Source organism: Cotesia glomerata, linkage group LG2, assembly GCF_020080835.1.
Source record: "Cotesia glomerata isolate CgM1 linkage group LG2, MPM_Cglom_v2.3, whole genome shotgun sequence".
NCBI classification, from domain to species: domain Eukaryota; kingdom Metazoa; phylum Arthropoda; class Insecta; order Hymenoptera; family Braconidae; genus Cotesia; species Cotesia glomerata.
This window is the reverse complement of record NC_058159.1, coordinates 10,397,158-10,413,529: the sequence shown is the minus strand read 5'-3', so window position 1 is coordinate 10,413,529 and position 16,372 is coordinate 10,397,158. Positions and strand designations below refer to the sequence as shown.

The 16,372-nt window shown below is 29.8% G+C and overlaps 2 protein-coding genes across 2 annotated transcripts; both read right to left on the bottom strand.

Moving 5' to 3' along the window:
• Nucleotides 1–14,725: 14,725 nt before the first annotated feature.
• On the bottom strand, nt 14,726–15,154 carry LOC123275502. Its single transcript, XM_044743654.1, has one exon. It carries the CDS (start codon nt 15,152–15,154, stop codon nt 14,726–14,728), a length of 429 nt encoding a protein of 142 aa, XP_044599589.1.
• A 282-nt stretch (nt 15,155–15,436) lies between these two features.
• Nucleotides 15,437–16,096, bottom strand: LOC123275500 (tigger transposable element-derived protein 6-like). Its single transcript, XM_044743653.1, has one exon. It carries the CDS (start codon nt 16,094–16,096, stop codon nt 15,437–15,439), a length of 660 nt encoding a protein of 219 aa, XP_044599588.1.
• Between the last annotated feature and the right edge of the window lie 276 nt (nt 16,097–16,372).

Sequence of the window (16,372 nt, the reverse complement as noted above, 5' to 3'; positions counted from 1 at the left end):
GGCAAATTAAATCATAGATATGGAAAAAATCTTTGAAATATTACAATAACAGATTAAATATGACGTTTTAATAAAATTTGTTCTTGAAACTTAATTATTTATTGCTTTTTTTATTTTGATAACTGTACCTTCCTCATATCATTATTTTTTTATACATGTCGTAGTCTTTTAATAAAATTCGTTATGCCATAAAATTCATCACAAAGTGCCGGCATCGAGTTTTGTCATATTTCATGCGTTACCACGTAAAATGAAGAACTTCGAATAATTTTCACTAAATTTAATCAACGGTGACGTTTCTAGTAGTACCTATATTAAGTTTTTTATGAAATGAAAAATTTAAAAAAAGACTGCAACATATATACTGTACAATAGATATTATACATCGTCAATATGCAGTAGTGAAATATATATTTTTTTTTTCTATTATATAATGTACATAGGTAAGTTATTATCCTTTAAATTATAATTGACAGTAATGAATAAATATAATCGTTTATTTAGCACAACCGATACATAAATTACAAAAACTGCTGTAATGATTTACGATAAACATGAGTGCTCAACATATAATTATTATAATTTATACAAAAGTAATGCATAATGGCTATTTGAAATATTTGAACAACACAATGATTTTGCTTTGACAAAACGAACAACTCACTTTGCAACAACTTTACAATAATAATATACATATATCCTTTGCATATACATATACATATATGCGGTAAGCTGTCGTTGATGGCAGTCTATATTATGCGGTTAGGAAATCCATTTGTTCATGCACAGAGAAGATAATAGACTAAAGGAGAGGCCATTAGTAGAAACGTGCAGATATATAATATGTATAACTCAAATATACTATGTAATAGTGACGTTTAATCTCATATGCATCTTTTAAAAATTTTTTAAATTACGCGATAGATATGTTAACTCAACAGTAGCATATGACTAAATATAAAAAAAACACTTCATATCTATATGATGACGGGAATAACAACGAAATTCTATAAGCTAAAAGATTAAATTTCAGTCTGGGATTTGTCACATCTTAAGAGATCGTTTATTTTGTTGTTAATTTTTACCGTAAATTCGGGTGATAATTACCGCCGAGCTAACAAAGAGACGATGACAAAGTGTCCATTAACTAAAGTAGGATAATCCTGATTGGGATCCTGTCTCTCTGTGCTGCTTGGCCATAAACTCAGTTCATAGAGAGAATGAAAGAGCACATTTTAAAATATTTAAGGCTTTGAATAGGGTTTATTTGCATCATCAGAGAAACACTTGTATATTATATATTTTATCTGCATATTACATATATATATATATATATATATATATATATATATATATATATATATATATATATATATATATATATATAAATGAAATAGACTGTAATTGAAACGTACTTTCATGGGGTTTCTGTTTTGTAGTGTTTCATCAGATGATTTACTCACAGAAAATATGTGTACCTAAATGAATGAATGTTTCTTCGGTACTAAAATATCATCGGCGTTATGAGAATTTTCGAAAAGCTTCAGTGAGACAGTTTTGATGATATACATAGATTGTAAAAGCTACTCTTAGGAAACCTTTTCGACTAAGTGGAAGCAATTTGTTAAATATGTCCACAATATTTATATGTAGTCTCTTCAAAACAAATCATTAATTGAGAATAATCATTACTCGATGCTATAGCAAAATTTTTATAATGTGTATAGTTTAATAACTTTCTGCTATAAAAATCAATCAGTTTCGGAAATAGGAAAGTAATAATTTTTACCGCGATTAATGAAAATTGAGCTCATAAGATTTCCACGGTTTGAGGTCATAGGAAGCTATTCTGACTATTTTTACATATCGTATAAATATTAGTGTATCAAAAAAAATCGAATATTTTTTTTTTTCAACGAACATTGAGAAATCGTTAGAGTATCTCTGGAAAAAGATCCTCTGAAAATATGAGCTCTTAATATTAATATTTAGAGGTGGCGTCAAGTAATTTCTATGTCCCATTTAAATAACATAGAAAAATATTCTTTTAAGGTTTGGAATTCTGTTACGTGACAACGAGCTACATTATAGATAAAACTAAACCTTTTTCTTATGGGAAATTAAATTCTCTACAAAAAAAGTCTGATTGAAATTTTGCGTAAGTCGAGCCGTTTAAAAGATATCGAGCCTCAACCTTCAGACTGTTAAAAATTACGGTTTGTTTTCGTCTTAAACACAAGAAAATCATTTTATATGTATTAAAAACCCATTATTATTAATTTTAGAATAATAATATGCATGTATTTATTTATATACGGATTTCTAGTGTACAGGCGTAATAACGCCCTTTTATACCCTAAGCCTTATCATTCTGCTTAGTTAACTCTGCCTTATCATTGCGGCTGTGGACCGACTTGTGCCTTCTGTACCGCATTTGCCCTGATCCTCACCACTCGGCTATTGGAACAGTAACATGGCAAAACCACAGAGAAAACCCATGTTAGTACAGTCGGAGCTGGGTTAAGTCTACAGTGATTGATAAGAAACTCTTCTTTATCAACCACTGGAGCATTAGGCCCCTCTCCTAGTGTGCAGAGATCCCTCGCGCTAGCCAACGCTGACTAAAATGGTCACCCATTCAAGTTGTTGCTTAAAATGTGTGATCGCCCAAGTCAGACGTGTGCCGCCCGGCTATCTCTGCCACTTCCAGAGGCTGGCAACGTAACGTAACGCACATATTTTTAATTATAATCACTGAAAAATATTGGTGCGTGCTGGGATCGAACCCGGGTCCCACTCTTTCGAAAAGCGAGCACCGAGCCGACCAGGCCATTGCCAACCTTAATAATATGCATATATTTAATAGAATTCTTGTCCAAAATTCGTAATAATTTGACAAATGCAAATTTTTATTAATTATTAACGAAAAATATTTACTTATGGGTCATTCCATGTCAAGTCAAACAATAGTTGAAAACAAACCCTTTCGATTTGGACAAATTTTGGTCAGAAGTTTTCTTTTATCATACAACGAAGTTCTGTAAAAAGAAAAAAAAAATTTTTTTTTCAAAAGATATGCAAATTCGAAATTTTCCAATTTTTCCAGTTTTTCAATTTTGATTTTGTAATATCTCGAACGCTATTGTAGATACAGGAATAGACTTTCGTTTGTTTGATAGGGGACATTTGGGGCTATTGAAAAAGAAAAAAAAAGGAGTTGGAACCAATTTATTATTTAATAATTCCAGGTCGTATATTTAATTCTTTAATGCTCAAAATTACAATACAATGTATTCGCATATCTAAACCTCATTTAAAAATAGCAAAAAAAAAAAATTTTTATTTTGAATTCAAAAATTCACATTTTAAAAAAAACAAAGTTCTAAAAATTTCAGGATCTTCTAAGACTAGTACAATGTATTATACAAAAAAAATTGAGCCAAAATTTTGATGTCGATTATCGTTTTCTACGATGTTCAAAAATTCAAAATTTGACAAATTTGGCATTTGTCAAAATTTTTTTCCAAAACTTTTTTTTTCAATAGCTCCAAGTGTCCCCTATCAAACAAACGAAAGTCTATTCTTGTATCTATAATAGCGTTCGAGATATTACAAAATCAAAATTGAAAAACTAGAAAAATTGGAAAATTGCATGCTTTAAGCGCGAAGCGCGCAGGTATGCTCTACTCTCGCCTAAAAATCGTGATTTCGATTAAAACGTGATTTTCATTATTCAAACGAAAAAAATTATGGATAAAAAGCGTATTGAAATAAATAATAGTAACTAGAGAATACGTTAAAAAAATTTTCTTATCGACTAAATAAGATTTCTCAGAAAAAACTCGTTTTTCTGATGAATTAAATGGATAAGAGAGTGGTATTCACGGGAGCTATGGGCTTGATAACACCACAACTTTAATTTTTTTTTGTTTTATTCCTGAGGAAGTTTATCAAAACCCTTGTGAAAATTGCGTGTCAAAATAATTTCGTTTCGATACAGTTAATTTTTTTCGATTGTCAGTTCAGTGACTTTTTCTGCGATTTCGGCAGCCATATATATTATTTTTCATAAACAGAATTGAAATAACTATAAACAAGCAGAAACTATACATACATGATGGTATAATTACTAACTGTTTTATCATCTGTTTAAATTTTTCTCTACTTCGACTTACAGAGGGGATAATACTACTCGCGGGAAAATTCAAATTAAAAACGAATAATTTTTGTTATGATCTAAATAATTTATGTATGACATGAGCGCTTAAGGCATGCTCATTTAGATTTTCCAAACTTTTTCGAATTTGCATATCTTTTGAAAAAAAAATTTTTTTTTTCCTTTTACAGAACTTCATTATCTGATAAAAGAAAACTTCTGACCAAAATTTGTCCAAATCGAAAGGGTTTGTTTTCAACTATTGTTTGATTTGACATGGAATGACCCATAAGTAAATATTTTTCGTTAATAATTAATAAAAATTAGCATTTGTCAAATTATTAAGAATTTTGGACAAGCATTCTATTAAATATATGCATATTATTATTCTAAAGTTAATAATAATGGGTTTTTAATACATATAAATTGATTTTCTTGTGTTTAAGAGCAGTTGATAGTTGATTTTCACGAGTTTTGCTCATGAATATGATAAAATTTTGAAAAAAACGCTTCGCTCTTCGATAGATAATTAAATTATCTATCGAAGAGCGAAGCGCTTTTTTGGAAAATTTTCATTTATTTATGCATAAAATGCATTTTAAAATTCCATAAGTTGTACAAGTATGACAGAGATACTTTCGTTTGTCCAATAGAGGAGGAGAGAGAGAAAAAATGTAAACCCTTCTTAAGACGAAAAAAAACCGTAATTTTTAACAGTCTGAAGTTTGAGGCTCGATATCTTTGAAACGGCTTGACTTACGCAAAATTACAATCAGACCTTTTTTGTAGAGCATTTAATTGCCCATAAGAAAAAAGCTTAGTTTTATCTATAAAGTAGCTCGTTGTCACGTAACAGAATTCCAAACTTTAAAAGAATATTTTTCTATGTTATTTAAATGGGACATAGAAATTACTTGACGCCACCTCTAAATATTAATATTAAGAGCTCATATTTTGAGAGGATCTTTTTCCAGAGATACTCTGACGATTTCTCAATGTTCGTTGAAAAAAAAAAATATTCGATTTTTTTGATACACTCTAATATATATATATATATAAACCTCCTATATTATTTGAATGACCTGATCTATCGATATGTGGTTTTCGGCAATCTAAAGAGTTCTACCCATCAGATTTATTAGAAACTTGTATTGATTCAGCCGGATAAATTTTGAGAATTTGTAAACATAAAATTAAAAAATAAAACTTTTTTTAAAGAACTTTTATACTACGATGGCGATCGATTCCAAAATCCAATCAACTTTTCTACTCAAAAAATAACTTTGACTATCACAAACTGCGTTGAAATTGATAAATTCATAAGAGAAATAGTAGCGAAAAATTGTCGAAAAAGTGTTTTATTTTTTTTCACATCACTTCTAAATTTCTTAAGGAATTTCTTCTTTAAGGATTAAGTTATCGTTTTTTGTTTGAAATAATGCGTCAAATACATTAAACTGCATCAAAATCACTTGGTTTACTCGACAGATATTGCAATTCAAAATCTTCATTGAAGTGTTTTACGAAGAGCTCAAAAATTCATAATAGGAAAATTTTCGAGCGTTTTCAGCTCTAATTTAACAAAAAGTTCCTGTGATGTTCTACAGAATGAAGTACTTTTCAGATTTTTTATTAAATTTTTACATTTCAACTTGATCTTAAGATTTGCTGGGAATTTTTTGTTTTCGAAAGCTTTAAATAATTTGTTGAAAAAATTAATTGAAGAAAACCGTATTAACAAATATGTATCAAACAAACAAAGTATGCATTTTTCGAACAGAAGAATGTGTTGTATTCTCACCGTATTCTATTAAGTTTCAGAATTTGTACAAAAAAATAGATATTCCTAAAATCTAATAGATGTTTCTATATAACGATGAGCAAGTAGATGCATAATGCTTGAACTAAAGAATTCTCAAGGTGTTAGAAAAACACACCAATAAGTTTACTTAGAAAACAGACTATGAATACAGCTATGCGAAATTTTTGAAAGGTATGTTATTCCTTGTATACACCCATTTCTGATGGAATTTTTGAACAAACAATGGTCAGCTACTTAAGAGATATCACCTGTCTTTTTTTAAAAATATTTTTGTAGATTATTCGTAATTAAATATTATTTTAATGTTTTTAAATTCAAATAGTCATCTTTAAATTTGTTTAGTATTTAAAACATCATAAGCAAACTATTGTTAATGATGAATTGAAAGAAAATAATATTCTATTGTATTTTACTAAGGTAGGTTTTATTTGAACAAATTTTGAAACTTTTTTTTAACATTGTGGGAAAATTAAAAAAATTTTTCTAAATCTGACTAAAAAATTGAAAAAGCGGTTGACCAGCAGGCCATCTCTGGAGCTTCCAGCTTTTTTGAGCTCGAAACGCTCGAAAATATTTCAATTAGATGATTTTTGAGCTCTTCGAGTTCAAAAATTTGAAAGGTATATGAGAAAAACTATCATTTGGAAATTTTTAAATGACTCTAATTTTTGAACGCGTAATTCGATTTCGACTTACTTGGCGGCGTTTGATATAATTTTTTTATTTAAAAAAAGTGTCACCGAAGACTGCAGTTGATTAGCCAAATATTTCGAAAGTTATTTAGAAAAAACTTGATAAAAAAATTTTTTTTTTGGTTTTTATTTTTTGAATTTCTTTGAAACGGCTCGACCGATTGACTTCAAAATCTTATCAGCTCGAAGTCTCAATGAACACTTTCGAACACCATGTCATTGATCTCGATCGGTTGATTCATTCTAAAGATATCCTACGATAAAATTTTATTCATACATACACATACACACACACACACAGCTGGACATCCAGTCGGAAATAGTCGAAAAAGTTTCCTAAGACTTCAAAACGCATTTTCCAAATCGGACCGAAATCTATAACTTATTTTTGAAAATTATTAATTTTCAAGGCGGATAGTTAAATACAGTACATACCACTTTCCTATCAAATTTAAAAAATAATTTTCGATTTTTTTTGGAGGAAATCATGCATACACTGAGAAAAAAGTATTTTGATAATCAGGATATCAGGTATTTTGATAAACAAAATACCACGTATTGTGATTATCAAAATATAAGTCAGTTCAAGACCTATACTCTGCGCAGTAATACTATTGGCAGGGTGCGAAGTATATGGTGGGGAAGGCTGGCGCTGATTACCACTTTTACGTATAAATCTTATGGGAACAGCATGATTTAACGCTAATGGCGGCCACTGGAACTAAATTACTCCGTTTAATTTAACATAGGAAAAGCATGAAAAATGAGGGCAGCACCATCGTGCACTTAGCCAGTAATATATGCGTTGTCACTGCCATCGACATTTTAACACTATCAGTCAGTTCATTTGATTTATGCACTGGTGAAAATAGAATTCAACCAATATTGTGTTAGTTTGAAAAAAATTTATTATTACACTTTTAATTTTTATTTTTATTTGTTTTGTTAGTTTTATAAGTCAATTGATTTGTGTCAGTAAAGTGAGGTTAAAAACATCTAATAGTCTGTTATATTGGTATACTGATAATCAGTATACCTAGGTATTGTGATAATCGTTAATTGTTTTCAATTAATTGTTTTCAGAATGTTTCGCAAAACAACTAAACTATCTGCAATTTGAGAAATATTTACTGAAGTTCATTTTATTGAACATGAACAATCGCTTTTAAACAAAAAGAATAAATTTATCGCCGAATCAATTCCTTCGATTCGAAATATTATTTTGCTTAAGAAGAACTTCAGTTTTCCCCTTAAAATTTCCCTGATTTGGGTAAGTTTTTTTACCTCTATAATGCACTTATAGTTTAAAATAACTGATGAGAACAAATTATACACTGATAGCAAAGTTAACTTGATTCAAGAAAATCAATCTTGAATTGAAAACACCATTTTGAAGAAAATGTGTATCTTAAATTGAGAAAAAAAATTCTTGACTCAAGAATAATTTCTTGTCTAAAGAATAACATCTTAGCACAAGATTTTTTCTCTTGGTTTTTCTCTTGGTTCAAGAAACTCATTTTCTGCAAAATGGTGGTCTTGGTTGAAGATTAATTTTCTCGAATCAATTTAAATCTTCTATGAGTGTACATGTAAAAATATGGAACTTCCAGTTAAAATATTAGACATAACATAAGACTCTATTGATAATTAGATTTGAAAATTGGCCAATTCTAATTATATATAATCATATATAAGTTATATGTTATATATAACTAGATATATTAACATGAATCAATGTTCCATTATTTATAATTAAATATTTAGTTACAATTATAGATTTAATATTTGATATGATCGTACCGAATACTCTATAACCAATAAAATACAAAAAAAAAGTGTAAAAGTTGTTGCTCAATGTTGCTTAGTTTTCGTGATCTCAGTTGTCTCGAAATTTCAGTCTGCCGTGCTGCTGTCTTAGAAGTAAAATCGATTCTATGAAGTATATAACGTACCAAATCAGTTTATCATAAATATTATATAAAATTAATTTTATAATATATTTTGATACTCTTAATTTTTCATTTCACCGAATTTCATTATAGAATCAAATTTATTAAAATAATAAAGTAAAAAATGATTAAACTATTAAACAGCAACAATGCAGATCAAGACACCCCATAGAGTATGTAACAAATTTTTAATTCCACAATTATTTAAATGTTAAATAAAACATCATTTTGCACTTTTTGTGTTTTAGAGTTCAGAATTGTATTTAAATCTATTAATAATTATATAAAAAACATTTTGGAAGAAAAAATTTCATCACCAAATTTTTTTGGGTTACCCCATTTTACCCCCCCCCCCTCCTCTGCTCCGTTTTGTCGCCTCCTCCCTTATATTTATTGTATATAAAGATATTTAGTTAGAAAGAAAGGTAAATAAAAATTTTTATAGAAATCTATTTGTGCTTAAACGGTTTTTATTATGAAAAAGATAAAAAAGATTTAAAGGTGAGAAAACATAAAAAATCAAGATGTATAAAATCGAAACATATTCGGTAGTAAATATAATGAAACCGGAAACTTTTATAAAAGAAAACTCAAGCTCAATGACGGCCAATTTTCAAGTGGAAAAATATATGTCTCAAAAATGGCCCTCATAAGTTCCTTTCAGAAAACTGTCAACGGTAGTTATTGATTGAATGTCATGCACAGGCATTTAATATTCGTATACCTAATATACTCATTGTATTATATTAGTGAGAATATCAATAAGAATTGTATTTTTCTTAAGTACTTTGCGTTTCTATATGACATAAGTTGTCAATACTAAGAGAGCACGTGGTATATTGGTCTATTACCTTTATATTCCACAGTCATTCTTCAAATACATATTCAAATTACAAAGGTGGTTTAAGAAAATTATATTTTGTTAGTGCTGTAGCCATTGATGTATGCAATTTATATTTTTTTCTTTTTATTAAAATTAATAATCTGACAAAACGTTTTTGCACTAATGAGTTAATCTTTACTAAATCGATAAGTTTCAAACTTGATCTTTTTAATTTGACTAACATATTTCAATTTTTTTCTATCTTACTAATAAAATTTTTCGAATTTGTTTCAAGTTTAAAATACTATGTCAACAGAAAAAGAATTGCAGTTCGGATTCATGACTCAGAAATGTTCGTTTGATGCGTATACACTGTCAGAAAAAATTTGACAAAAATGTTGATTCAGTCGTCATTGTTTATTTCCATCCAGATAGGTACAAAAATTCATCATACAACTTTTAAATATCAAAAAATCAATAAACAAAAGTGATAGACCGGATTATATGTAATAATTATTTATCCGAATAATATTTATAAAACATCTTGAGCGTTGTAGAATGAATAATAAATCTGATTTTAAACACCCAATGAATAAATCGAGCAATTATGTTTCCTCAAGACTGATTCTTGTTCTCTGCTCGAATACGTCGAGGACAATGGATTCATTTGTAAGTAACATTTATGTTTTTTATTATTTTTTTTTTCATCTATTTCACACTCGCTCTTCCTACTATTTATCGTTTTCTTTTATAGATTCCCGTAGTGATTACAGCTGTTCCAATCTTATACAATATAACATAATACAAATTCATGTATACCCAAATATAGTGACGTGCTCAAACACAACACTACGTATAACAAATATTAAAAATCACGAACAATAACGAATGCAGAGAAATCAGCCCGCACGAGTGGCTTTATTGCAATTCATAACGATAGTTATGAGGGGGAAAACAATTTTTGCGTCATACACAACTACTTCATTAAGATAGAATTACTCAAACAGAATTCTTAATTTTCAATTTTCCGCTTTAAAAATTAACTCTCGGAGTACACTGGGGGTCATTTTGATCCCAGAATTTTTTTTATCCTGAAATATTTCTCGAAAATAGGTTCATTTTTAATTAACTTTTCCAACATTAAAAATTAATTAATTCGAAATAATAATGACTGTATTCAAAAGAGCATTGTTTTACCTACCAAAAATGTAATAACCTGAATTCTGATAAAATGCATAGTTTCTGAGATATAATTCTCCGAAAGTCAAGTGGGGTCAATTTGACCTAGTGTGTACCTACTCTAAAGTTCTATTTGGAGGTGTGTACTCCGAGGGTTAATAATAGAAAGTTAATAATAGAAACTTTCAACAATAGAAAGTTATTAATTTTAGCCTGCTTTTGAAAAATCGATTTTTTATCAGATCCCCATGTTTTGAGTTCCTAAAAAGTACTTCTAACTATTTTCGGCTGAACACTAGACTGTGTGTGTGTCATACTTCAATCAAAATAGACGTTAATCTAATTCGATTTTGAAGTCAATCAGAACAAAATCAAAACAAAAAAATTAGGAAAACGGTTGACCCTGAAGGCCATCCCTGCAACTTCCCGCTACTTTCGTAATTAAGCGCTCAAAATTGCACTTATTACGTTTTTGAGCTCTTCGAGCTCAAAAATATAATTTTTATGTCAAAAGTCTGATGAAGTTTAATAAAACACTATTTTTTGAATTTTCAAACCGCAATAACTTTTGAATGAACGAATCGATTTTCACGCGGTTAGCGGCATTCCACGCAGTTTTTCAAAATCTAAGATATATTTTCAAACACAAATTGATCAGACCGGAAATTTCGGAGTAATTCGAAAAAAACACTTTTTTTCGATTTCTTTCGTCAACGATAACTCACGAACGAATCAACCGATTTTGACCAGCTTGGTGGCGATCGACGTGGTTTTTTGATGTTAAGAGCTGATTGTTTTTAGAATTGATCGGTTAAGCCGTTTGAAAGTTTAAAAAAAAAACCACATTTGAAAAAAATTTTTTTCGCAGTTTTTTTAAGATTTCTCAAAATCTATCGGTCCGAATCGGTCCAACTTGTATTCAAAATCTAAGTTAAGTTAAACCCTTTTGAATGGCGCCAACCGTGATCAAATCGGTCAAGCCGTTCAAAAGTTATGAGAGGTTTACACACACACACACACACACACACACACACACACACACACACACAGACACCATCGCGGGAATAGTCAGGGAAGCTTCCTTGGACCTCAAAACGTCGAGATCTGATGAAAACTCGATTTTCGAAAAACAGGGTAAAAACAATAACTTCCCGATTTTTGAAAATTTTCAATTTTCTTAGCGGGAATTTAAAAATATCCTTATTGATTTTCACATAACTTTTCAACCAATCGAATCAGACCTTGTATACATTTACTTGCACTTAAAAAACTATACATCCAATGCTGTAAGGAAAATCACAATCTAAAAGCTTAAAAATCAATTACTTGATAAATTTTCGGGTGCTTTGAGCTCGAAAATAGCGGGAAGTTTAAGGGATAGCCTGTAGGGTAAACCGCTTTTCAAATTTTTTTTTGTGTAAATTTTTAATTATAATTCCAAATTAAAAATTTACACAGAAAGAAACAACTAGCGAATGAGGAAAATAATTTTGGAGGAATTTATTGTCTTGATTTGAGTAGAAAAATTTTCAAACTAAGGACTTTTTCTTGATTTAAGTAAATTTTACCTGATTTAAAAATTTCTCTCTTGACTCAAATTCTTTTTTCAGTTTATCATTAATGAAAAAAAAAATTTTATTTTCATAACTATTAATTCAAAATTTATTCTATCATCAAATTTAATACAGAGTTATCAAATATAGACAAAATATTATGGATATAAATTTGCAGATGTGTGTGTTATATAGTCAAATCAATAAATTACATATACTCGCCATGAAAATACGTATGTTTTATATTTTATAAATGTCATCCGCCAGATCGAATTCAAAACGAATATAATACACATCATACAAGCGGTAAAACATTCATGATTCATTCCCTGCATTCATTCCAAATTTTATGATATATATTTATATATAAAATTGTCAAAATAACCAAGCCCACGAGATATATGTATACATATTCTACTGAACACAACATAATGCACGTATGTGTCACTGCAAAATATTTGCCCACACCGCCAACACCAAACGGCGTTTGTTGCTTCACTTTTCCCTTTCCTATTTGCGGCCATGTGGAGCGTCATTGAAAACTGCGGACGCGCGATAAAAATATGTATTCGTATATCCAATGCAAAAACCCAGAGGCTTTCGTTCAATCCTGCTGTATATACATACAGAAATATAAACACAATTATTCGTAGCGCATTTGGTTGTAGCTTTTCGAAGCTTTATCGATTACATAGGAATATCACATACATACAGATGTATATACTTAATAAATACTTTTTGCACACCTCATAACGTGAAAGCATTCGAAGCTGTACTTTACTTCCGACTTGCTAACAACAAACGAGTTTCATGTTTTCAATCGGTTCTAATAAATTCTACTCTTACTATCTAAGTTTTCACATTATCACTTTTAATATTGTGGTATTAGAGCATTGTCGAAATTAAGTTCTAAAAAAACCACATGTCATATATAGTTCGTAGAGGACTTTCTTGATTTTGCATTATGGAGAGTCAGAACAAGAGAATGCTTAAAGTGTAACTGAGCACATAATCTAATGCTGTCCTTGTGTGGACATTGAACGACATACTGTACAGTGGGTCTTTGAGGGCTCTTGGTGGTTATAAATAAATTTGATACAAATTCTAAGATCTCTTGACTTGGCCCACTCGTTCAATTCACTCGTGCGTAAAAATTCAATCGGATCAAGAGGTTATCCCTAAATTGATCATGTTCCTTGTTCTTTGAATGTGTATATATTTATATGTGTGTTATACTTTATATTACTCATCTTAAAGAGAATAACTTTGTATTGTATAAGAATGGACAGTGTTGTAAAAGAACCTCGAGATCTTTTTAGATCTTCCAAGGATTCATAGTTTTATTTCATAGATTTTCTGAGATAATGACCTGAGTTCCAAGTTCGAATATTCTGTCTGTATGTTATAGTATATGTAAAATGACATAACTGTAAGATTCGTATTAAGCCGCTGGGTGGCCCGAAGTGCCCATGGATGATTTCCCTCGACACAGAGTAGCCAAATTTGATTTACTACTCGTTTACAGTTGTATGCTTAGTCGACATCAATTACCAAATACTAGTTCCGGTTCACTTATTGTTAAACAGTTGTTCCAATTCGCCCAATTCTTTTTTTCTTATAAACTCCCTGAAAATTCCAGCTTTCGAAGAAAAATATTCCAGAAGCAATTCAATTTTAACAATACCGATAAAACATAGTTTTGAAGCTTAAAGCGATTTTAATCTTTTGGCAAGTTTAGTCTGAAAAAAATCTGCTACCATCGAGCAGATCATACACAGAAAAAAAAATCTCGCTCTCAGAGCAATACTGTAATGTTATGAGAGCTATTCCCACTTAATCATCTGTTTGATTGCTACTAGAGCCATCTATTAGATCACTCTGACAGGAATACATTAGATTGCTAAAATAGCTATACCGAATCGCTGAGAGAGTCATATGTGATTACTGTGAGGAGTTAACGTCTCGCTGCAGTCTCAGATTTCGTGCGCAGTCTTGTTTGTTGACATATTTCATAACCTCAAAAATATTTGTTTTGTTTATCGTAAATTCACTGATGACTACCCAATAAAATATTATTTATGTAATCTCAAAGAAACATTATTTAATTCGAAGATTATAATTTAAATATTCAGTAAAAAAACAGTTGAATTAAATTTATCTAGAAAATTAATTTAAATCGAAGTGGAATATTATCAGAACTCAAAACCAATATTAATTCAAAAACTTTTTTATAATTATAATTACTTTTTATAATTATACTTATTGGTGATAAATAATATGATACCATGTTTTTAATTGAATTATAATTATTTATGATAATTATCCAAATTTTTTATTGACCTTTGTCATATTCTTTAATTTAATTTTTTTATTCAATAAAAATAAAATGAATAATTTGAAATTTATCAATTAGTAAATTTAATTTTTATAGATTTTTTATCAATTATTTTGAAACCATTATTTATAAATATTTCTATTCAATTAATCGATATTGGTATGTGTGTATGTGGTTATGTTAGATCACGCCGTTGAAAAATGTAGTATAGCTATTCTAGCTATCTAAAGTATTGCTACCGTAGGAAAACGTTTTACTGTAGTAGCGATCAAGTAGATGGCTCAGTAGCAATACTTCTTCTTCATCACCTTCTTCCGTTTCTTCATTTGCTACTGGCAACACAGATGCGACAATGTCAGCGTCAGTGAGTTCTCCACAGACAGCTACGTCATTATCGAAGGTAACAAACTCTTCGAAGTCAGGGTCTTGAAAGTTAAATTCTTCTCTGATTGGTAGGTCGTCATTTTCATCTTCACCTGGAACTTTAAATCCACTCTTTTTGAAACAATTTTTGATTGTTTTTTTACTGACTTGATTCCAAGCTTTAGTAATCATCCACATTGCTTGTAAAACATCAATTGAAGTAGGGGATTGATATTCAACATCAACAAGATACCGCCGAACAACTTTCTTTTTGTAGTGCATTTTAAAGCTTTGAATTATATCTTGGTCAAGTGGCTGCAGTTTTGACGTGGTATTTGCAGGCAAATACTTTATTTTTATGTTTGTAAAAGGAGGAACATCTCCATGTGCAGTACAATTATCAACGAACATAAGAATTTTCCTCTTAATTTTTTTTATTTCTTTATCAAAACTTCTAAGCCAATTGTTAAAAACATCACGTCATCCAAGCCTTAGTGTTTGACGTGTAATCTGTTGGTAAATTATCAACGTTTTTGAAACAACGTGGTTTTTTATATTTTCCAATTACGAGTGGTTTGAGTTTGTATGTCCCGGTACTGTTTGTGCCAAGCAAAACACTGTTAACCAAAGTTTACTATTTTTCCCTCCATGGCATTTGTCACCTTCAAATGATAAAGTTTTGTCTGATGAACATTTGTAGAAAAGCCCTGTTTCATCAATGTTAAAAATATCTTTAGGGTCATATCCCTCAGACTGCGTTTCAAGTTTGTTTCTCCACTCGTCACATACTTCTTCATTGACTTCTGCACTCTCACCACATATTTTTCGAAAGATAATCTCGTTTCTTTTTTTAAAATTATGAAGCCACTCGTTGCTTGCACGAAATTCCCTATGTCCCAATTCTACTGTAAATTGTTGAGTTTTTTCTTGAAGAATAGGGCCTCCAATTACCACATTTTTATCCCGACACTGTTTCAACCACTTCAAAATACATTTCTCTACGTACGTATATTCACACAATTTAAATCTTTTACTGCTTGCACGCAACCCACTTTCTTCGGAAAATCTTTCTTTAAACTTTAAAATTGTAGCCAATGTACTACTGAGAATTTCAAACTTCTTTGCTATATCGATTTTCTTCATTACAAGATTCTCGTTTACGTACTTAATAATTTGACGTTTTTTTGCAACACTCAAAGAACATCTTTTTCGTTTTTCAGTCATTGCAACTTAAAAACTAGCAATTACAAACAGCAGTGTTTACAGTGATCAAACAGCAATGACTGACTTATAAAGAATTAAACGTGTCAGCACTCGTTAAGACATTAGTTATTGTGGAATTAAGTGGGGATAATTTGTAGAATACGTTATGTAGAGGTTATAGGCTGGAAAATTCGTTATATAAAGTTCAATAATAGTTTCTATCTATATTTTGCAATGATTAAACTTTCGTTATAGTGAGGTTGTTTGAAAAATATATTCGTAATGTAAAGGTATATT